The sequence below is a fragment of the Mixophyes fleayi genome, chromosome 1 (genome assembly GCF_038048845.1).
Source record: "Mixophyes fleayi isolate aMixFle1 chromosome 1, aMixFle1.hap1, whole genome shotgun sequence".
Classification (NCBI taxonomy): domain Eukaryota; kingdom Metazoa; phylum Chordata; class Amphibia; order Anura; family Limnodynastidae; genus Mixophyes; species Mixophyes fleayi.
The window spans coordinates 183,616,406-183,640,405 of record NC_134402.1 but is presented as its reverse complement, the minus strand read 5'-3'; the positions used below and the strand labels follow the sequence as shown (position 1 = coordinate 183,640,405).

The 24,000-nt window shown below is 43.1% G+C and overlaps 1 protein-coding gene across 1 annotated transcript in view; it reads right to left on the bottom strand.

Moving 5' to 3' along the window:
* LOC142145880 (uncharacterized) overlaps nucleotides 1-2,556 on the bottom strand; it is a 110,711-nt gene extending 108,155 nt beyond the window's left edge. Inside the window, exons 1-2 of the mRNA XM_075204606.1 lie at nucleotides 2,455-2,556; nucleotides 1,466-1,631 (exon numbers count right to left, since the gene is read on the bottom strand). Coding sequence (XP_075060707.1) covers nucleotides 1,466-1,631; nucleotides 2,455-2,554 — 266 coding nt within the window. The 5' untranslated portion in view covers nucleotides 2,555-2,556. The remainder of the gene's footprint in view (nucleotides 1-1,465; nucleotides 1,632-2,454) is intronic.
* Between the last annotated feature and the right edge of the window lie 21,444 nt (nucleotides 2,557-24,000).

Below are 24,000 nucleotides of genomic sequence, written 5' to 3'. Positions count from 1 at the left end.
CCACACATAAGAAGTGGATTTTTTTGTTTTATGCCCAGGCATGACAATGGCCTGTTTCTTGTCACGTGCCAGAACTGCTGCCACTGGTGCAGGACTTACACAAACAACCTCATCCTCATCAAGATCCTCATTAGCGCCCTCGTCGCCTACACAAATCTACCCCTCATCCTCTTCTAATTCCAAAGTGGCATCCTCAATTTGGGTATCACCGGCTATTACGGCACACATCAGCAGAATGCTCACGATTAGACATCCCACTGTTGGATGGACTCTCCACAGGGATTGTTGTCATTTGTGAATCAGAGCAACCATTCTCCTCTAATGCCTTACTGTTATCTTGCAGCTCGGCTTTGACGCGTAACAGTAGTTGTGCACCAATTGTAGGCTGGGTGACTTTTTGGGATCTGCCACTAATAGCCAAAGGTGAAGGCCTCATTCTCTCTTTGCCACTGCGTGTGTAGAATGGCATGTTTGCAATTTTTTTTATCAGCACTTAAGTGTTACTGAGCAAAAGTTCTTTTACGCTTCAATACAGTAAATTTTTTGGGGTTTTAGTTTTTTGCACTGATTTGGAAACACTCTGTTGTTTGACATCGCCTTGGCAAGATGACGTACTGGGAACACTAACATCAGGACAGGTGACAGAACCTGGTTGCTCATTCTGATCATATGTGGACTGCTTTGAATCCATTCTGAGTGCAAAGCACTTGTAGTGCTAAAAATTAGTTGGCAGATACTGCTGACAGATATGACTTTTGACAGCCAGAAATATTTATGCACAATTATGGGGGACACCCCAAAAGCACTGAGGAGTGGTAAAAATTAGTTGGTAGATACTGCTGACAGATATGACTTTTGACAGCCAGAAATATTTATGCATAATTATGGGGGACACCCCAAAAGCACTGGGGAGTGCCAAATATTAACAAAAAATAATAAACCTCTATCCTCCTCTCTTCTCTAGCGATTTTTGTTAGAGCAATTGCAAGAAGAATATTGGATTCTCTCTCCCTGCTCTAATCAGCCTGTGACTACACTCTGCTCTCTCCCTCTGTCAAATGGCGATGGATTGCTGTGGAGGCGTGTATTTATAATCTTGAAGTATCGCGAGAACCGAGCCCCGAGATCCGACGACGTCCCAATGACGTTCGGAACGGACGGGAGAGTACCGAGCTACTCAGCTCAGTACTCGGATACCCAAAGTTCGGGTGGGTTCGGTTCTCGGGAAACCGGACCCGCCCATCTCTACTATATTTACACAAAGATTTGTGTCTTCTTATTTTGCCTTCAGTCTTTTTGTAAGAAAAGAAAGCAATATTAGTTCTAAAAAAAAAAAGTCATCAGACATTTAGAAGATCGGTCAGGTCCCAAACAGCCTAAACCTTTTATGGTTACTTAAGAAGACTTTCAAAACGTATCTACCAAAATATTGTATACATTTCAAACGTTTTGTAAAACTAGTTACCTCTTTTCAAAAAAGTTTTGCTGTAAATCCTTATTTAGAACAAGTTTCATGTCTAAAAACTTCCACCATAACATCAGATCGCAGCTCATATTTAGTCTTTCCCTACTGAATGTATCCAGGATGTCATTGAATTCTCTTCGGTTTGGCATACAACAAACAAAACAGTCTGAAAAAAAAAATTAAAAAAATATTAAAAAAAAGAAATAAGGACCTACACGATGAGAGACAAACATTTTTATTTATTAATTTTAGATTGTTTAAATCACCAACATTATTAAACACAAAGGGCTAGATTTACTAAACTGCAGGTTTGAAAAAGTGGAAATGTTGCCTATAGCAACCAATCAGATTCTAGCTATCATTTTGTAGAATGCAATAAATAAAAGCTAGAATCTGATTGGTTGCTATAGGCAACATCTCCACTTTTTCAAACCCGCAGTTTAGTAAATATACCCCAAAAGCTCTTTATTGGTTAATTTACAATATAAATTAACCTATAACCACTTTTGAATACAACCCTTATGGTAGTATGCTAATTGTTGGGATATTTATAGCCTAAATTCATAAATGCGCCTATCTCAAAATGTTTGAAATATAAATTAGGTTGTCTCAACAAAGGAATTCCGATTACACAGAGATATCTACATATGTTCCAAATCAAACCTTTTATACCTGTCCAGGTAGTCTCAGTCAATTCACTGAAGGAAAACAGATGTAGATAGATACAATGTGGAGGTTAATGTTGGAACTCTATAGTATAAAGCTTCTAGTTAACTGTGGTCAAGGTGGAAATAATTAAATGTTTTTTATTTTGCTTACAAATATCCACAGCATTCACTTATGAAGAAAAAAAAATGTTTGTACCCACAGAAATAATCAATTTAAGACAATTTAATTTATCTTATGAGATGTGCACTGAAAGCAACAATGTTAGTACACATTTCTCTATATACAGTTTAAAATGACTTCAATGTTACCTGCATACTAACCTTTTTCAGTATCTCTTTTTAGCTTAGGGATGGTAAAGTTACGCAGAGGTTTATTTTCCGCATTTTTCACTCCAAAGTGAGACATTGTTTGATCCTCCATGTTATCTGCTTTGAAATAAGAATTTATGGAGTTATCAATGATTGCTATATTTGTCCGATTCTGAGCTCAGGTGCACACGTGGTAGAGTACAACAGCACATATCTAACCAAAGAAATTACAGGGGAGACTGGGTTTGATTTCCCAAGGAGAGAGGAGAGGTCTGCTATTTATTACTTCTACAAGCAAAAGAATTGTGCACCTGCTCAAAAATAAGTTATGATGGGTAATTCGTATGGCAAAATATGATAATTAATATAAAAATTATAACAATAAGATGATTTTTTACTCACCATAAGATCCATTTCTCTGACTCCATTGGGTGACACTGTGAATCATTGGGGTACAGTAGGCGGACTAAGAGTACAGCACTTTAAATTAACCTCTTTGAACATAGACTCCTCCCCTACTATGCACTTCCAATCGGGGATCCAACTCAGTTTTTGTATAATCAAACTCAGAAGAGAGGGCCGACTAGGCGTAACAAGAATAAATGCAACTTCAAACAGACATCAACAGTCAGAGCAAGGGAAGGGTGCGCAGTGTCCCCCAATGGAGTCAGAGAAATGGATTTTACGAAGAGTAAAAAATCCTCTTTTCTCTTTCTTGCCATTGGGGGACACTGCAAAACATTGGGGACATACCAAACCTGCCACTAAGGGAGGGATTGCTCTGGAACAGTGGCATGCAATACCTTGTGGCCAAAACTAGCAATCTAAGATGCAAAGCCTTGCAACTTGTAGAACTATGAGAAAGTGTGGACAGATAACCACATCGCAGTCCTACACAACTGCTCAACCGAAGCCCCGTGATGTGCTTCCCAACGGGGCACCAACAGTCCTGGTGGAATGAGCTTTTAAACCTATCTGCACAGGTCTAGCCACCTGAATATTGGCCAATCGAATAGTTTAAGAAATCCAGCGAGCAGTCTATCACGAGCCGCGACTTTACTACTGACCACCGCGGCTGTCACAGTTAGCTTACTGGAAATTAATCTGTAGGCCCTGCTTAATAGGCTAGGCCCACCCACGGGCGCGGAGTCTAACAGGCAGGTGGTTTTCACCAAGAACCCCCGCAAGGAGGTATGGTCTTAGCTGCATCACACCTGCAGGTCGTGGTCCTGTGAGTATACAGCAGAACGATGTGGGGAAGCCAGGTGAAGTAGATGGAGATGATGGAATTCACAGATAAGTGGTACAGATACAGGAACAACAATAATATAGGCTGATGGTCAGTAGCCAATGAGTCACTAGGAGAATAGGAGCTCTGCGATATAACAACGAGAGAACAGGAGCTGTCACAATGGTGCAGTGGTGCAGGAGCAGGTAGTAGAGATACTGGAACAGCGGAAGTTCAACACTAGGCGTAGGCTGAGCACACTGAAGAAGAGGAGGTAATTCAGGACAATGGCTGATGAATCATAGATGTAGTTGCGGCTCTGGGAGGCAGCAGTGAGAGAACAGAGGCTGTCACAATAAAGTACTCTGGAGATGGTAATGGAAGTACTTGAACAGCGATAGTTCAACATGGCCACATGCTGAGGGCAAAACTGGAGTGGCGGAGGTAACTCGTGGTAACAGCTGATGAGTCACAGGTGTAGTAGCGGCTCTGAGTGGTAGCAATGAGAGAACCGGAGCTGTCACAATGAAGTACACTGGAGATGGTAAGAGAGGTACTGGAGCAGCGATGGTTCAACACGGCCAGAGACTGAGAGCAGGCTGAAGTAGCGGAGGTAACTCGTGATAGCAGCTGAGGAGTCACAGGTGTAATAGCGGCTCAGTGGTAGCGATGAGAGAACCGGAGCTGTCACGATAAGTACACTGGAGATGGTAAGAGAAATACTGGAGCAGAAGTACTGGAGCAGCGATGGTTCAGCACAGGCCACGAACTGAGAGCAGACTGGAACACAGGCAAACCACAAGGAGAACAGGAACCAAAACCACAGGCAGCAGGAAGTGCGCTCGAAGAACAGGCATTAGACAGGTGAATCCAGGAGGTTTAAATAGTGCTCCAGAAGTGTTTAGCCAATGAAAAAGAGGGAGGAGGTCCTGAAATGCAATAGGCTTGCACCTGCACAGATCTGAATATAGCTGAATGAATGAACTGAAGAGTGTCTGCTGGGACATGGCAGTTTCCAGATGAATGGAATGCAGGTAATGAGACAGGTACTATTTGCGGGACCGGAGCCTTACAGCGGCTCGCTCTCATGTGCCTTTCGCGCCTGCCCACACGTCCCGGCTGTCACCAGGGCAACAGCTGGGACGCTTCTCTCCTCCACCGCCGCGACCCGGTTAAACTGACAGCTGTGCGCGTGCACACCAGCTAGGGATTGTCTACAGCCTTATGGGCTGATTAGGACTGATGTTGTGTCTTTCTCGGATTAGCCTCCCTGCTGGTTATAGCGTCCAGTTTCCTGTTTGCTTGCCTGCTCCTGCTGTGTTGCTGAAACTTTGGATTTCTTCTCTGTGTATGACCCTCGGCTTGTTTCCTGGACTTTGACTGCTTGCCTCGTTGCCTTGACCTCTGCTTCTTTCCTGGACTTCCTTCAATTGCTGCCTGCCCTGACCATGGTACCTGCTTCGGACCTTAGACCTCAGCCTGTTTTCTGACCATGCTTTGTTTGCCATCTCCCGCTATTCCGTGGTTCCGTACGTTCATAAGCTTGTACTAAGCTCAGTGTAAGACCTGGGGGCATCTGAGTACCTGTGACCATAACGAACTCTATGGGAAAGGTGGCTGCTATAGGTGAAGACCTATACATCTGTTCTACAAGCTCATGATAGTAACCGTTAGCCGTAACACAGTCTTTCACCCAGAAACCATCCGATTCACATAGCCCTGAACCACATCTAAAAAAGCCAACTGTCATCAGAACTGGACGCCGGACAGAACGCGAGTATAACAATTTACTGTTTGATATGAAACCGGGAGACCACCTTCGGCACAAATGATGATTTTGTGCATAGCACAGCCCTCTCCGAGTGAAATAGAGAATAAGGAAGGACGACATAGCGCCCCCAACTAGGATACCTGCAGAGCAAATGAAATGGCAAGAAGAAATCCTGTCTTCCAAGTCACATATCGGAGATCAACCTGGTCCAAAGCCTCAAAAGGAGCCTTAGTGAGAACCGTGAGCACCAGGTTAACATCCCACGGTTCAAGCGGATGTACAAAGGGGGCCTGAACACGGAGAACACTCCTCAGGAAAGTCTGAATGTCCCTCAAAGCTGCCAGTTTTCGCTGAAAGAAATTTGAAAAATCACTGAAACCTGCAGTTTGAAAGAAGAAAGATGTAACCCCTTATCCAATGCCTCCTGCAAAAAGGAAGCAGACAAGAAAAAATAAAATGAGAAGTGTGAGAACCTAGATTTTCACATCAGAGTATGTAAGCCCTCCACAGCCATAACAAGAGTGGAAGCAGGATTTCTTGCCTGAAATCACCGCATGCGAGCAACCCTGGGCTCAAAAAATTAGGGTCTCATCAGCCACACCGTCAAAGCCAGTGGCAGAGGAGAGGATCCAGAACATCTGGATGAAGAGGCAACCTGAACTTTGGACCGACCACCATCTCAACAATGTACGTGTACCACATTCTGCGTGGTCAATTCGGAGCAACCAGAAAGGCGGGAACTCTTTGAATTTTTGGAGCACCAGCTGGATCATGGAAAATGAGGGGGTGGGGGATGGACAGATAGACCAGACGAAATCGTTACAGAATAGTCATGGCATCCGTGTATCCAGCCTTCGCATTCCTGGACTTCAAGCAGCAGAGGAGGACTCGGAAGTTCAGACAAGACGCCATGAGGTTGATCTCCAGCCGGTCCAACGCAGAACCAAAAGGGCAAAAACCTCCTTGTGAATTATCCATTCATCAGGCTTGATCCGGCTGCGGTTGAGAAAACCTGCCTCTCAGTTCTCCACCCCTGGGATGAATATGGCCAAAATTATGGAAACAAGACACTCTGCCCAAGACATGATGTTTGCCATTTCTCACATTTACATGGCACTTCGCATTTCCCCCTGATGGTTCAAGTAGACTACACTGGTGACAGAGTTATGATCTGCTTGTAAAGAGAAAAATGGACTTGGACAATTTCCGAGTTCTATCTGAAATGGTCTAGAATGAAACTGTGCAAAGGACACAGCCACGAACCCAGATGCCGTGGACCCCAGTTTCATTCAATGTAGGAGTGACACTTCTCGTCTGTTCAGAAGAGACCTGGGGTAAATGTATCAAGCTGTGGGTTTGAAAAAGTAGAGATGTTACCTATAGCAACCAATCACATTCTAGCTGTCATTTTGTAGAATGTACTAAATAAATAACTAGAATCTGATTGGTTGCTATAGGCAACATCTCCACTTTTTAAAACCCGCAGCTTGATAAATTTAACCCCTGGTTTTGTGCAGAATAGAATGAATCTTGTCTTCCGAGAGGAACACCTTTTGACATACTGTGGCAAAGGAAACACATCTTTTGTACTGGAACCAAAGAGGATTTTGGTATACAGGCCATGTCATGGAGCAGCAGCGTAACATTAGAGCAGGATATAAGTTACAGAAGTGTACGTCAAAGGAAGGGCGAGCCATGCCCAAAAAAAACAAGTGATAACGTCCAGGTCACACATTGCACCAGCTAACCTCTCATTCTGATCATCCCCGACAGCTCAGCGTTCCTCCGCTGGTGGGCGCCATCTTGCCGCTCTGAACTAAGCATGCACACACCTGATCTTTTCAAAACTCCCTTCATTCACTTGATTGGCTAAGTAACTGTCTATTTGAAGCACCTGTCTCCTTACTATAGTTGCCAGATCTTCAGGTCTCCTTACCTGTTAGGACATCTCCTCCTCTGGTTCCTGTTTATTGCTTCCACCTAGTTTTAGTAAAGATTCAGCAATTACACTGTGGACCATTGCACTTCTCGACTGGTCCTGTTCCATCTTATCCGGACCACAGCGCTTAATCATCCTGCAGTCAATTGCTCTCCTGTGTATACCTGTATCATCTCTGCAGTCAAGACACTGCCGCTACTCTGCAGATTGTTGCGCATCTCCTCTGAACCTGCTCCCGGGTTTCCAGCTCATCAGGACCCCGATGCATCAGCATCCTGAAGACTGTTGCTCTCTCCTACAAGCCTGAACTTCCACTTACCTGTTGGACCCGCCTCCAGCACTCTGACATATCCTTACTGCAACCATTCCTGATTCTCCACCTAGTCTCGCTCATCGCCCCCTAAAGGACCGCGACCTACTGTTAAAGAGCTGCTAAGCCCGTATTCCCTTGCAGGGGATCCCTGGTGAAAAACTTTCTTTCCGTTAGACTCAGCACCTCTCTGGAGGTAATATCCAGAATTCGAAGCCCATAGAGAGCAGGCTTCGAGGCCCATAGAGAGAGAGAGAGGGATATATTTATATTTCTCTCTCTCTAATATATATATATATATATATATATAGTGTGTCACATATATATAGTCACATATATGAATCTAAAAAAACAAAAATAAAGGTGCGCTTCAATGGTGTGATCAGCCAGAATTGTCTCCAGATGTCTCTGCCTAGGTCTCTCCGCACATAGCCAGCACATAGTAGCAATTATGGACGGATTGAAAATGAGCCAGGATCTCTGCTCTATAGCATTTCGAGCCCCGTAAAATACCTGGATAATTAAAATACCTGAAGAATTAATGAGTCCCTACTTTACGACCGCAACACTTCACTCATCTCAAATCCCTTCTCTCTGAATATTTGGTAACTAACACCCCTGACATCTCTCCTTTGACTGGGATACCCATAAGGCACCCATCAAAGGAGACCTCATCTCAATAGCCTCCAAATCCAAAAAGGAGAGAGTTGCCCAAGCTAGAACTACAACATAAATCTAACACAGACCCGTCTGTCCTGTAGAAAATAATTTCAGTTAGAGGTGAACTTTATCACACCAAGTAGCCGATAGGTTGAAATGGCTGAATTAGACCTATTATGAAAATGGTGATGAGGCTGACAAGTTATTGGGCACTAAACTCTGTGGGCCTGAGTCATTAAGGAGAGCAAAGCATAAAAAAAGGAGTAAATGTTCTCCAGGACAAACCATGTTACAATGCAAGGGGTGCAAATTAGTTTATTATTTTGCACATATGTTAAATACTGGCTGTATTGTCCTAGACCAACTTTAGATTTTAATGCAAAAATAAAGCTATCAAGCATTTGTGGGCAACATGAAAAAATGTTGCCCACAAATGCTTGATAGCTTTATTTTTGCATTGAAATTTAAAGTTGGTCTAGGACATGCCCTATCCAAACTACAAATCTCTTGCCAAATTTTAAATCTACCTCCCCCTCCAACACGGTTTTGCCGAGGTGCAGAGTTACTCCTTTTATATGCTTTGCTCGCCTTAATGATTCAGGCCCTGTGTGAGAATTTCAGCCCGTAATCTCCTGCCTATTAGAGATCAATGGAGTACTAGTTGATAATCTCCCCAAAAATTTGCTCACAATAGTGTAATATTGTTAAACATATAATCATATGTCCCACATATGTTCTGTATGTTTATAACGTTTTATAATTTCTTCTTAGTTCATCGCCCCCTCATGTAGGGCTACTTAGTAGCCCTACATGAGGGGGCGATGAACTATATAACAATGGATATCTTGGCAGTTGGCATTTTCCACAAGAAACCCAAGATATCAAAATTGCACAATCCAGAAAGAATCCTTGCTCAGCAAGATGAATAGTCTCTGTGTAGCAAAAATAAAATTGCAATCAGCTTACATGCTCCAACATGTTTTGACATAGATTGTCTTTTTCAACCAACTTCCAAGATATCCATTGTTATTCGGTACGGTATATGACTTTTTTCCTATGGGATCTCATTTTGTTTTAGTTATAATAATATGCACTTTATTTTTTGTTTATTTTATGAAATGATGGAGTTCCCTCTGAAGTATTGGAATGTGTTTGGAGAGTGAGAAAAGGATCTATAGATTGATGTGCCATTTCTACACTTAATTCTACATGAGGGGGCGATGAACCAAGAGGAAATTATAAAACTTTATAAACATACAGAACATATGTGAGACTACAATATATGATTATATGTTTAACAATATTACAATATTGTGATTTTTCTTTGTTTTCCATGTGGAATATGAGAAAAGTGTTATACAGAATCATCAAGTTATAGAACGTCATCACAGGCAATATAAGTATACTTTTTTTTTTTCTTATACTATCTGTAAAGATATATAGCAGCGTTGGAAAGGATTCACATGATTATCAATTTTTATGTTTATGTCTTTGGGGTTTGATGTATATTCCGAATTTAAACTAGTCAGGCAGCAGTTAAAGGTGGAGCACTGTTGGATTTTATATATATATATACATATTGAAAAGTATTTTTGAACTGAATCTTTTTAAGGAATCCTTCTTTTGTTTCATCATTTAAGTTTATGAAAATTAAGTGCCTAAAATAAGTTTTACATACGTGCTAGAATTTTTATAGGTTGAGCAGTTTGGCCAGATCTTTTGTACACCATAACCGTATACAATGTATAGGCAATGAATTATAAGCTTAGCAATATAGTTTGTATAAGAAGCATATATCTAACATTAAAGTAAACATTTTTTTGCCTTTTATAGAAATCATTATCCTATTTTTCTATCAAGATTGGGGGGATCCTCCAGTAGAAGTCTTGTCTCGTACCAGACTATTAATAAAAGTTTCCCATATTTCAAAAAGTTTGCCAGTATGTGATGGACAATTATTCCCTCTGATAAAGTTACAATTGTAATGAAACGCGTTAGGTGTATTAGGGACACTATTTAGTTTCCCTTGTTTTTTATATTCATATTTTTATTTTTGGTTGTTCATCTGCATCCTTCACTATGGAATATGCATGCTGGTGCCATTCCTTCCGCTTATAGACTCAGGAGCGGGTAATACACGGTGATTGCCACACTTGGATCCAGTGAGAATCCTCTTTCATATGGTGCATACATCTACATCTATCCCCTGGAGCGGGAGTGCATTTCCGGATTACATCAAAGAGACCACATCGGGTCTGTCTTCACACAGAGCTGTAATAGTAATTCCTCCCTCTGCACGACACCCAGTCCGGTCTGCTTACTGATGGGGCTCAGACACATCGGAGAGTGATAATACACTCAGTCGGTTTCATCACAGCTCCTGACAGCAGACACGGCTAAGGAGTTTATGGAGTTATTTCTACCCAGTTAGCTGAGAACACCTAAATGGGGAAAGTTGATGTACATCTGCACCTCGTTACAGACTGTGAGAGACGGTAACAGTATATATACATTTTTCATGTTATCGCTATATAAAGAGTAATACCATACGTTATTAAGAATCTTGGTGAACAAAACTTTCCCAGAGATTTTTTTGAGAAACGGATTGAGGGAATCTTGTCTGTTTATACCGAGTTACCTACTCTCTATCAACATCTATTTATGAGAGATCAATTTAAGATACACATTGGATTATTACTCTTTGGAAACATATTATCATAGCATTATTACATGCTTTATATGAAGAATACACTATGAGCTGTGTTAAGCGCTCTTTGAATTAAGGTTCACAGTACAAAAGATTTATTTTATTTATTTTCATGACACCAATCAGTACGATTCATTATTGTGGAGCTGTGACGAACATTTTTTTTGAATGCCTTTTTGAACTACGTTAATACAGCTGGTATACATATATTTTTTATCAATCGGTAGCGCTAAAATAGGTGTGCACACTTGTATTTCTCAGCATACTTGTTTAATCACAGTGCACTGTGATTTGTTATGTGGGGTCAGCTCCATTCATTGTTAGATGCTTAATAATTCCATTTTGTTGGTAGATTTGCATTATTACTTTTATATATTGATAATAAATTATCTTTATATTATATTATCCATGATCATTTCATTTGTTTTTTTAACAATTTATTTACATTAATTAGATTTTTAGCACTGCAAATCTTTTTGTTTTTCTTTATGATGTGATACCTCCAACCGTTCCATCCGAAAATGAAAGAAGTTTGTTTTTAAAGAGATTTTAATCAGGTGGTTGTTCTTGTACCTGTGATTGTAAAGATACATTTCCAAGCTTCTGCCAAAACAATAGTAGTTTACTACTACCTTTAGTTAGTTTTAAGGAAGGATCCACTATACCCATTACCGTCCATTCAAGAGAAAGTGGAGCACAATTAAATAAATGGTTAGCAGCCTAAAACTCCAAAAATGTTTTATTCAGAGACTTCCCACATGTTCAGAAACATTTCTCTCTATAAACTCGCGGTCAGCGTAGAACAGGAGTAGGACAAGGTTTTTAAAAGTTGTTCTAGTGTTATCTCTGGGAAAACGATTTTGTCATGGTATGATCAAAAGAGGATCTAAGAATTGTAGTGTACTGAGATCGCTCCCCTTTTATTCCACCTTATAATAATATATTGTTCTCAGTGCCTGGAAATTATTCAAATAACATGGTCTAATAGCATAGATCATGTTTATTCCATTCATAATCTTGTTTACTGCAGGATATGTCACCTGTATTCCATCTCCACTAACACATAATCTGTTATATATATATATATATATTTTTTATTATTAATTTTTATTTATAGGGCGCCACAAGGTATCCGTAGCGCCGTACAAGGACAAACAATGGCACAGTACAAGGTGAAACAGCACAGTACAAGTAACAGTAAGCACTATAACTCTGGGGGCTCAGGCACAGCATGAAAGAGAGGGAGGGAGGGGAAAAGTGAGTACAGGCAGGTAACTATGGCCCAAGAGGGTGGGCACGGATGACAGGTTGAGAGTCACTGAGGGGAGCGGAGAGAAGCGAGAGGAGACAGAGGGCAGAGGGACTGAGAGGAGGTGAGCTGAGTAGCTGGAGAGCGGTTAAAAGTGATGGAAACAGAAGGTAGGAGAGCCCTGCTCAAAGGAGCGAACAATCTAAAGGGAGGGGAAGACAGACAGACACATGGATGAGACGGAGAGACGGGAGGAAGGGGGAGAAGGGAAGAAGGGATGAGAAAGAGAGGTAGCCGACCGGTGGGAGTTTAGGCATGAGACTGGAAGGCTTTAAGGAAAAGGTGGGTTTTTAATGTTCGTTTGAAAGAGGACAGATTAGGGGAAGTTCTGATGGAGCGGGGGAGCTTGTTCCAATGGAGGGGAGCAGTGAGCGGGAGGGAGTGTGAATAGAGATAAGGTTAGAGATGTAGGGACCAGTGGAGTTGGCGAGGGCCTTGTAAGTCAGAGTGAGGAGCTTGAAAAGGATTCTGTAGGGGAAGGGGAGCCAGTGAAGGGCTTGGTAGAGTGGGGATACAGAGGTGGAATGGCGAGAGAGGAAAATAAGCCTAGCAGCGGCGTTAAGTACAGATCTAAGGGGAGCGAGATGAGAGAGGGGGAGGCCGATAAGGAGAAGGTTGCAGTAGTCCAAGCGGGAGATAATCAGAGAGTGGACGAGAGATTTGGTGGCATCCTGGGAGAGGAAGGGCCGAATGCGGGCAATGTTGCGAAGCTGGAAACGGCAGGATTTGGCAAGAGAGTGAATGTGAGGGGCAAAGGAGAGAGAGGAGTCGAGGATGACACCTAGGCAGCGGAGTTGGGGAACAGGGGAGATAGATGAGTTGTCAACAGTGATGGAGAGGTCAGAGGGGAAGGAGGTATGAGAGGGAGGAAAGACAATGAGTTCAGTTTTAGCAAGATTGAGTTTAAGAAATCTAGAGGACATCCAGGAGGAGATGGCAGAGAGGCATGCGGATACCCTGGAAAGAAGGGAGGGAGAGAGATCAGGAGAGGAAAGGTAGAGTTGAGTGTCATCAGCATAAAGGTGGTACTTGAGGCCGAAGGAGCTGATGAGTGCACCCAGAGAAGAGGTGTATAGTGAGAATAGTAAGGGTCCAAGGACAGATCCCTGAGGAACCCCGACTGGAAGGGAGGAAGAAGGGGAGAGAGAATCAGAGGTGGAAACAGAGAAGGAACGGTCGGCAAGGTAAGAGGTGAACCAGGAGAGGACGGTACCGGAGAGGCCAATGGACTGAAGGATGTGAAGCAGGAGGGGGTGGTCAACGGTGTCAAAGGCCGCTGAGAGGTCGAGGAGAATCAGGAAGGAGTAGTGGCCCATGGCTGTAGCCGAGAGGAGATCGTTCGTAACTTGAGCCAGGGCAGTTTCAGTGGAATGGAGGGGGCGGAAGCCTGATTGGAGAGGGTCAAGGAGGGAGTGTTCAGAGAGGTAGGTGGAGAGACGGTTGCAGACAAGTCTCTCGAGTATTTTGGAGGCAAATGGGAGAAGGGAAATGGGGCGGTAATTAGAGAGTGAGGTGGGGTCAAGATTGGGTTTCTTGAGAATGGGTGAGATGAGAGCATGTTTAAAGGCGGAGGGGAAGATGCCGGTGGAGAGGGACAGATTAAAGAGGTGAGCGAGGTGGGAGCAGGTGGAGGTGGAAAGGGAGCGAAGAAGGTGAGAAGGGATGGGGTCCTGGGGGTAGGTAGAAGGGGGGAAGAAGAAATGAGAGAGTGGACTTCCTCACCCGAGGTGGGGCGGAAGGAGAGAAGGAGTTGGTGGCTGGGGGGAGAAGGGAGAGAGGGGGGGTGGCGGAAGAGTGGGTGGAGGAGGAGATTTCAAGTCTGATGGCCGCGATTTTAGAGGAGAAAAAGGAGGTGAAGTCAGTGGCAGATAAGGAGGAAGGGAGGGGGGGAGGTGGGGGAGACAGGAGAGTGTTAAAGGTAGCGAAGAGGCAGCGGGGGTTGGAGGACTGGGAGGAGATGAGGGATTTAAAGAAGGATTGCTTAGCGAGCGAGAGGGCAGAGCTGTAGGAGGAGAGGATAAACTTGAAGTGGAGGAAATCAGCCAGGGAGCGAGATTTTCTCCAGTGGCGTTCGGCAGTACGAGAGCATTTTTGGCGGAAACGGGTACGTTTGGAGTGCCAGGGTTGCGGATTGGAGCAGCGAAGGTGGATGGGCTGGGCAGGGGCAACCGCATCAAGGGCGGAGGAGAGGGTTTGGTTATAGAGGGAGGCCGCCTGATTAGGGCAGGACAGGGTGGAAAGGGGAGAGAGGAGAGTTTCGAGAGAAGAGGATAGAATAGCAGGATCAAGGGTGTCGAGATCGCGCCTGGACCGGGTAGATTTTGGTGGGGGGAGGGGTGCAGGAGTAGAGGAGAGAGAGAATGAGAGGAGATGGTGGTCCGAGAGTGGAAAGGGGGAGATAGAGAAGTCGGACAGACTGCAACGGTGGGAGAAGATAAGGTCAAGGGAGTGACCAAGGCAGTGGGTAGAAGAGGAGGTCCATTGGGAGAGGCCAAGGGAGGAAGAAAGGGCAAGGAGTTTGAAGGAAGCAGGGTCGGTGGGGTTGTCAATAGGGATATTGAAGTCGCCAAGGATAATGGAGGGGATGTCAGAGGAGAGGTGGTGTGGGAGCCAGGCAGCAAAGTTGTCAAGGAAAAGGGAGGAGGGCCCAGGGGGCGGTATATGACAGAGATGCGGAGATGGATGGGGTAGAAGAGACGGATAGAGTGGACTTCAAAAGAGGATAAGGAGAGGGAGGGTTCAGGAGGAATGAGTCTGAAAGTACAGGTGGAGGATATGAGAATGCCCACTCCTCCGCCTGGGCGGTCTTCAGGTCTGGCGGAGTGGGTGAAGGAGAGGCCGCCATAGGAGAGAGCGGCAGGGGAGGCAGTGTCGGAATCGGTGAGCCAGGTTTCGGTAATGGCAAGAAGGTTAAGAGAGTTAGATAAGAAGAGGTCATGGATAGAGGGGAGTTTGTTGCGGACGGATCTAGCATTCCAGAGGGCACAGGAGAAAGGGAGGGAGGGGAGAGGGGAGATGGGGATAAGGTTGGCAAGGTTAGCGGTGCGCGGGGGAGTGCGGGGACAGGAGCGTGAAGTTGGGCGAGGTGAGAGTATGGGTATGGCAAGTGAACAGGGAGGCATGGTGAGGTGAGGGAGGGGTGGGGGAGGAGTGGAAGAAGTAGGGGGGACCGAAGAATCGTCTGAAGCAGAGGGGCGGGAGAGGAGGAAAGGGGGAGTCAGAAGGTAGACAAGAGGAATTGAGATAAGTGAGTTAAATAAAGTAATAGCCAACAATGACAATGGACAGGGGGAGTCAGAAGGTAGACAAGAGGAAATGAGATAAGTGAGTTAAATAAAGTAATAGCCAACAATGACAATGATGGTGGGGAGAGGTGTGGCAAAGAGGCTAGGCAAGGCAAGCCGTGTTAAATGAGACAGAGAGGCGTGAACGGGGAACAAAGAGACAAGAAAGGCCAATAGACGGAGAGCAGAGGAGTACCAAGGGAGAAATAAAATGCTGTTGGAATAGATTAAGAAATGCAAATAGAAATAATTAAATTATAATTAAATACAGTAAATAAGAGAAGCAAATAGAAATAATTAAATACAGTAAATAAGTAAATAAGAAATGCAAATAGAGATAAATACAGTAAATGCAATAAAAACAGAGAGCGAAAAATAAAAATAAGTACAGTAAATGCAATAAAAATAGAGAGCGAAAAATAAAAATAAAGAATGGAGAAAATAAATATAAAAATATAATAAATAAAGAAATAAATAAAGAAATACAAGTGGAAAAAAATAAAAATAAGGCCTACAAAGGAAGCCGAGAACAATAAATACAGTACAATATGGACTAGGGTGAAAACAGGAGAATGAGAATGAGAACAAACCCGGGAGATGAGACAAAGTCACTGGGAGAAAGTCTGTGACGTCTGTGATTGCCAGGAGACTTAGAAGCAGGAGCTTCAGGCAGCGGGTGTCCAGAGGAGTGCAGGGCCGATTACCACAGGTCGCTGTAGTCCTCAGGAGGGCCAGAGATCAGGAATGGCAGCGGGCAGCAGGCAGCGTGGAAGGCAGTCCAAGGCTGTGGGTGTTCAGGGGAACTTGTCAGGAAGGCCAGGCGGCGGTGACCAGGAGACACAGGCAGCTCAGGCGGCAGGAGACAGCGGACGGATAAGGGTGAGCAGGAAGCGGTACCAGAGACGGCGGCGGCGGTCAGACAGGAGCCACGTGTAGAGGATGGATGGGGAAGACGGCAGGAGACAGCAGGCGAGTCCAGGCAGTGGGAGACAAGAGGCGACCCAGGCGGGTCCGAGTCAGCAGATGGCAGGTGGGCTGATAACCACAAAGTCTACTCCATTTAGCGTATATATATATATATATATATATATATATATATATATACATATACATACACACACAGAAATTTTCTTTCCTTTTACATTTCCAATCCTTTTGATACATCTAATAACTTATCTAATAGCATATAACATTTTGTTTTATAATTTCCTTAACATAGTAAAGTGTTTCCTTATAGTATTTAATAACTTCCTTGATCACCAAGTTTATTATTTATTTGTTCATTTCATTTACCAGGTCCTTTTTTCATGAACAGTTCAGAAAATACATGTTTTGGTGCTATCTGCAACTGCAGGATTTTTTTTTTCCTTTGCTCCAGATTTAATAAATTTCCCCTAATGTGTTCTCAAATGAGCACGTGACTAAAGGGCAATTGTTCTCTATAAGATCAGTATACACATTCATGATCCCAACTGCCACATGGCTACCCAATGAGTGGTCTCAAAAGGGTGATATATACTTTTAATAGTTTAAAATCCAAAGCAATGTCTGTACAAAAATCCATTGGCCGGCATCACAGTTTTCTCTCTAATATCTTTGCAGGACCACACACGTGTTTTAAAACTGCGCATTTTTCTGTAAACATGAAACAGGGGCATTCTAGAGTGAGGATACACCATACTTACCTACTTTCTTCAGCTCCCTTCCGGGAGCCAGCCAGTGGAGGGGGGCGTGAAGGGGCGGGGTGGCCGAAATCGCGTCATTTCGGCCCCGCCCCCTGTGACGTCATGACGCAAATTGCGTCATTTGACAGCGGGGGCGGGGCCAAACACCGCGATTCACCGGGAATCGCGGCGTTTGGGATCTAATTCTGCCCACTTCACTAGGAAGTGGGGCACTTCCTAGTGAAGTGGGCAGAATTCGGGAGATTGCCACACTCGCCCGGGAGTCCGGGAGACTCTCACAAAATGCGGGAGTCTCCCGGACATTCCGGGAGAGTTGGCAAGTATGGGATACACCCAACATATACTATAAACTGAAAAAAATTCCATAAAAAAATAAGAGGTAAGAAGCATGACAAGTAAGTATAATATTTAAGTACTGGTACATTTATTATCGCCATTTATTTCTACTTGCAATCTAGTGCAATCAATGAAAACAGTTCACAGCATCATCTGCATAGAATAAAATAGTAAGAAAATAAATTCAGTAGGAAATCTATCCCCTAACACGCAAAAGGTTAAAGCAAATCCAAAGAGCAATCTACTAACCTATAAGAGCCCATCAGCAGGTGACAATCCCAGAACACGTGCAGTCTACAGCTCCGCAGAAACAACTTACGTGATTGACAACTCGGCGCCCGTACTGCCCCGGCGACCACGCCCATTACAGACCCTCCGCCGCGCCTCCCTCCTCTCCCACCACAGGGATATGTCACTGTACTTATTATACAACCAGTGCTCTGTGACATTCGATTTTTTAATCTGAAGTATATGAAAGTTATTTTGCATAGGTCTAGTCATGTATTCAATGTTAAGTATAACTGAGGGACTAATGGCTGCAATTCTTTTTTACAAATCAGTGTACTTTGAAGTAAGAAAACTAAGTATTATTATGTTTATTTTTTACCTATTTGAATGACAGCCATTTTTAAATTAAATATGACAGTATGCCCCGTCCCCATCAATTCTAAATCCATATTCGGGCTAGGCAGATGAAAAAATCCTCATTGTTTAATACTAATATTTATGAAATGTTTTCCTAACTGTTACGAGCCGTGACGGTCCACAGCTTGACTCCTTCAGTGCGTTTCGGCTGTAATGGTAACAGCCAGGACGTCACTTGCTGCTTCCGCTGTCCCAACCGTCACCACTGCAACGGTCTGCATGCTTTCTAAAGCAGCGCTGCATTCTGGAAACATTGAACACCCCGGCGCTCATATAGGGAGCTAGCCTGCAGGCTAATTTAGCTGATTGGTTGTTTTCTGTATTTAAGGCAGGGAGGGTTTAGCCTCCCTGATGGTTATAGCGTTCACAGTCTGTGCTGTTTGCTGATCAGCTGTTTGTCTCCTGACTTTGGCTGACTTTCTGTTGTGACCCTTGCCTGTATTTTGGACCTTGCCTGTTGCCCTGACCATTTCCTTGAATACTGTACTGTACTCCGCTGTTTCGCTTGTGACCCACTGATCACCCGCTCCAGTCTGGGCTAGCGCCTCTGGTTCCATCTGCGCTATGGCCAACATAGATGAGCTTTTGCTACATTGAGCTTAAGACCTGGGGGCATCCAAGTAGCTGTGAGCACATAAAGCTCTATGGGAAAGGACGGCTGCTAAAGGTGAAGACCCCAACATTATCCGTTCTAAAAGCTCATCTTGGTGGTTGTGAGCCTTAACACTAACGCACACGCAGTTGCACTAATCGAGAACAGACTTGTATATTACCAGACACAGAAGTTGCCGGTGTCTTCCTCCACGACTATATCACTTTGTCTGACAAGTGAAGTCGTATTCTTTTATTTCAGTTCACGCTAAGACTGGGTACACACTACAGGGTTTTCAGTCAATTATTGGGCCAATCACCTGATAAATGAATGTTTGGCCCGACATTGCATTATTGTGTACACTGCAACGACAAGCTATTATCGCTCCAAACCTCATCGTATTGTTATGTTTTTTAACCGGACTAAAAATTTCGTTCAACGATTGAACAATGGTGTCCCAATCCTGCAGCGTGTATGCACTCACAATCAGTATCTCCATAGAGTTTACAGAGTCATAATCTTTTCAGCTAATGGTTATGACAAATGAAGAGCACATATCTGAAAGTAATTCTTGAAAAACATGTATAGTGTGCACAAATGAATCAGCATGCTGATTGTGATTTTGGTAAAATTGTTATAGATAACACATCGGGAGAAAATTTTTGTATTGTGTACACAGACACGAGAAGGCGCACTAGCCTCTCCTTATGTACAACACAAGTCTTGGGGTGGTGACCCACAGACACCAGTCCGTATCTCGCAGTTGACACCACGCCAAATTCTGCAGTATAACTGATAGGTATTTCAATAGTATAAAGTTTTCCAGGTTGTACCCAAATACCTACATAGTGAACAGGAACAGATGGATCACATAGGTGCCAAAGCATTATTTCCGTGGCTCCAGCATTTCAGGACTTCATCTGATCATTCACAAAAGCACCTGTTATTCTTGGTCGTCGTGTGCATCTTAGATCCTATGAAAAAGTAGTGACTATTTCTTCCCGTGCTCTAGAAGCAAGTCCCAGAGGGACTTCAGATAACACCTGTTACAAATGAAGTGACAGTGTGACAGAAAATGATCTTTAATTACCTAAATATTCTCACTGGTAATGGATTTGGGGTTCCATTTATGACCCATCGCATATTGCTCATGTTAATTAAAACATTTTATCGCAATGATAACAAATGATGAGACGTGGCAATATTATTTAAACTGATTAGCCGTGACAGCAGCTCCAATAAGAGCCTGTTCTGCCAAATAATTTATAGTACAGGTTCTTATGGCCTTGCACAATTTGTGATAGGGAGAAGGATGAAGACAATTCTGATGTCACCATAAGATGACCATCCAAGGGCGATCACACACGTTGGTCTACTGCAGCCACCTTTCGATCACATTTTCCTTCACATCCAATAATGATCCCAGCAATTTACTTAGGATCATTATCAGCCATCGGTGTCACTTTTGGCCCACACAAGCTGCAATGTTGGGCCAATTGTCTGATAACAGCTGCATTTAACTTTCATAACATAAATAAGGCTCCTACAATCACTGGGTTAGGAAAACAAAGACAACTTAGAAATTCATTTTGTGTGGTCCAAATGTGATAGCAAGCAACACCAAATATTTTTTTAAAAAACATCTGAAAGTATGGAAAAACATGGAATATGTGCTATACATTCCCTATTAAGAATTGTGTTCATATGTCACACCAAATATGACCAGATGTAAGAAACTACAAAATCTTGGATCACATAGTTTTTAGTTATCTAACTGATAATCAAATTAATTTTCAATAGTTATAGATACTACATATTATATTGCCAATTCAGCTCACCATTTATACCAGCAAGAATACATACAAATAACATAAATAATAATTACCTAGGCCAGTGGTTCCCAAACCCAGTCCTCAGGTACCCCTAACAGTGCAGGTTGGATCTGTCAGGACCTGCCTGCGGTCCTACTGCAGCTGCCTCGGCATGCTGTTTCTCTTGGCAGCTGCTGTCTGTGGACTATATTGGACTTGTTATTTTGAATGTATCCTGTGGTACCTCTAATCCACCAGAGGTGCTGCTATTGTTTCTTGTCTCTTCTCTTTACTAGGGGTTAATCTGCTGCACTACCTATCATCTGCACCTGTTGTTTCCTTATTTATACCTGCCTATCCCAGTTATCTTTGTTGGTCATTGTTGTTTATGTTACTGTGCCTGACTTTGTTGTGCTCTTGTTTCTTCTGTTCCATGGTACTTCTACAAGCTGCTTGCCGACATTTCTTTATCTGGTTTGTCTCCACAGCCTGCTCACCTGCACCAGCCATGTTTCTTGTTATTTGCTTTCAGCCTCTCTCAGCAATACTTGTTCAATATCTGCAAAATTCGGTTTGTACCATTCTGCATTATCTGGATCATATCTGTTCAATAAATATCATGTGCTATCACCTTATTCCGGGCTCCATAGCTGTCATTTTTAGTTTTCAGCATTGATGTGTGACAGGATCTTCCAAAATGTGTCAGTCAGTAAAGAATACACCTGTGTTCTAGCAAAGAGAGATGGAAAAAAGCACTGTTAGGGGTACCTGAGGACTGGGTTTGGGAAACACTGATCTAGGCACAATTTTCACCTAACTCTAAATGAGGCCCTTAGTGTTTAAAGTGTGCACCTGCATTTTGGTTTCTATGCTAATTTGTTAGTCACAGCACTATATTATCGTTTATGCATTTTATGCAGGTTAGATTTTTGTGCCAATATAAATACAATTGAATTATATGTTGGTGGTAAAGCAAAATCAACAACTATTGATTTATAACGATGTACAAAAATATTTGAAACTAGATCACACCTTATAATCATCATCATTTATATATAAAGCTCCACCAATTCTGCACCGCTGTACAGTGAATATTTGTCATTCACATCAGACCCTGACCTATTGGAGCCTGCTATCTAGATTCCCTAACAGACACAGACAGGCACAACACAGGTTAGGGTTAATTTTGTTAGCAGTCAATTAAACTACCAGTATATTTTTGGAGTGTGGGAGGAAAGCAGAGCACAGGGAGAACAAACAAGCATGCTCTGGGTATGCTGGTGCTTGTAGTCATGCAAGCATCAGTATGCCCAGACTGTTTAGGGCACCCTGGCATGGCTGGGACTTGTAGTTCCACAAAACAAAATGGCGTCTGTTTGTTTTTTTCACATAAATTTTGTGTTATTGCCCTACTACCCACAGCCCAGAGGGGTAGGAAGAGACCTAGTGCTTTCAGCACTGGGCTGGTTATTCCTAGAGGGTGGGCCTGCTCGGTTTTTTTTGGCAGACCCCACTCCCTAGGGAATCCAGCCCAGTGCTGAACAGCCTGGGGTTGGTTTGTCATTATGGCAGAAGGACCCCTGCCTCGTGCCCCCCTGTTATAGTGCCAACCACCCTGGGCTGTTTTGCCTAGTGCTGGTTATGTGAAAATCGGTGGGACCCCACGCAAATTTTTCCCCGATTTTCGCGCAACCAGCAGCAGGCTGGCAGCACTAGGGTTAATAGTGGCGGGGAGCGGGACCCCACGCATTTTAAAAAAAACCTTTTATCTGTTTTTAAACTTTTGACAGCCGTGGGGACCTACAGCTGTATAGGCAGGGCAGTGTAACAGTGATGTGTTTACTAATCACGCTGCTAACAAGCAGCGTGTTGTATGTGGCTGTTTTTTAAAGCAAACTCAGGAGAGTTTGCTTAATCGCAGCTTCATACATTTGAGACTTGTATCTGCTAGAGTGGCAAACAGTCGGGACTTTGATCTCTATCAATTTTGTAAATAATGATTTTGACAGAAACACATCTCTGGCAATTTTACATCAAATCTCACTTTAATACATCTGCGAGATGAAACACCCGCGAGAAAATTGCTGGATTTTCAAAATCGGACCTTAGTACATTTATCCCTGGTCTGTCTAAAAATGTCTAAAATCCCCTAGAAACACTCTAAGCTCACACTGAATATTAAACACAAAGTCTTGCCACCACTAAGTTCAAAAACTTACTCTCTTAGGTCCTCAGTTACTCCTTGACTTATTACAAAATATAATCACAACCTAAATAAATCAAAGTTATTTTAAACCAAACATTTCCCTGCTTTAATATAATGTAGCATTATAAAAATCAAGCCTGTCTGACAAAAAGTCTCAATGCTTATTAAATAACAATGGACATACAGAATATTGCTCCCCATCCTTCATCACACTCTTCCCCCTTCTCTAGATATGCTTCCTGGATACACATGCTTGAAAATGGATGCTCTCAGATATTTGAACTTTCTCGGGTCGCTCTCTGCTTGTAGGTGAGTCTTTCTTCCTCATTCATCCCTCAGTCCCTTTCATGGTGGGGGATGTAGACTAAGCAACCCATGAACAGTCAGAGGTTCCCTGGATTGTTAGCCCTTTCGACTGCCTGCCTTGGCACACTAGTCCTCGAACCCCAGTAAGTGTAGTGGGTTACATGTCGCTTTGCATTTTATTTATATTACACATCTATTTTAGCATACATAAATCGTCATATTCATCCCTGGTGAGTAGAATTCTGCATTATATTATAATTTAATGGACTCCAACCAATATGTTAACATTTGATAGTGTTTTCCTTTAAGTTCCCAGCATGTTGTGTAAAGGAGATAAAAAAAAGTTACCAGCCACTAGATGTTTCACCATTTTATTGAATTCTTTAATAGGAGGAAGGGTTAGTTCTTTCATCAGAAATCCTTGTTCCTCATGGTCTTTAACTGAAGGCAACTGGGATTTCCAGGGACGTCACTTACATTCTCCTTATCAAACCTTATTAGAAGCAACAGAGTCGTCTGTTATATTTGGGAAGACAACTTATCAGTCCCCCTGTGATGCCTGCTCCCATAAGAACAGGGTAGGGACACCGCCTATCCCATACTCCTCCATTCCTCCCATGCATTGACATCCTCTCATAGACACCCTTACCCCCACAGTTATCACAATTCTAGTACTCACCCCTTGCATTTTTCATAATCATGTAAATTGCTGTATACTGTATATACAAGATCCCCCTTAAAAGCAGTCACAATCGATACTTCTCTGCTT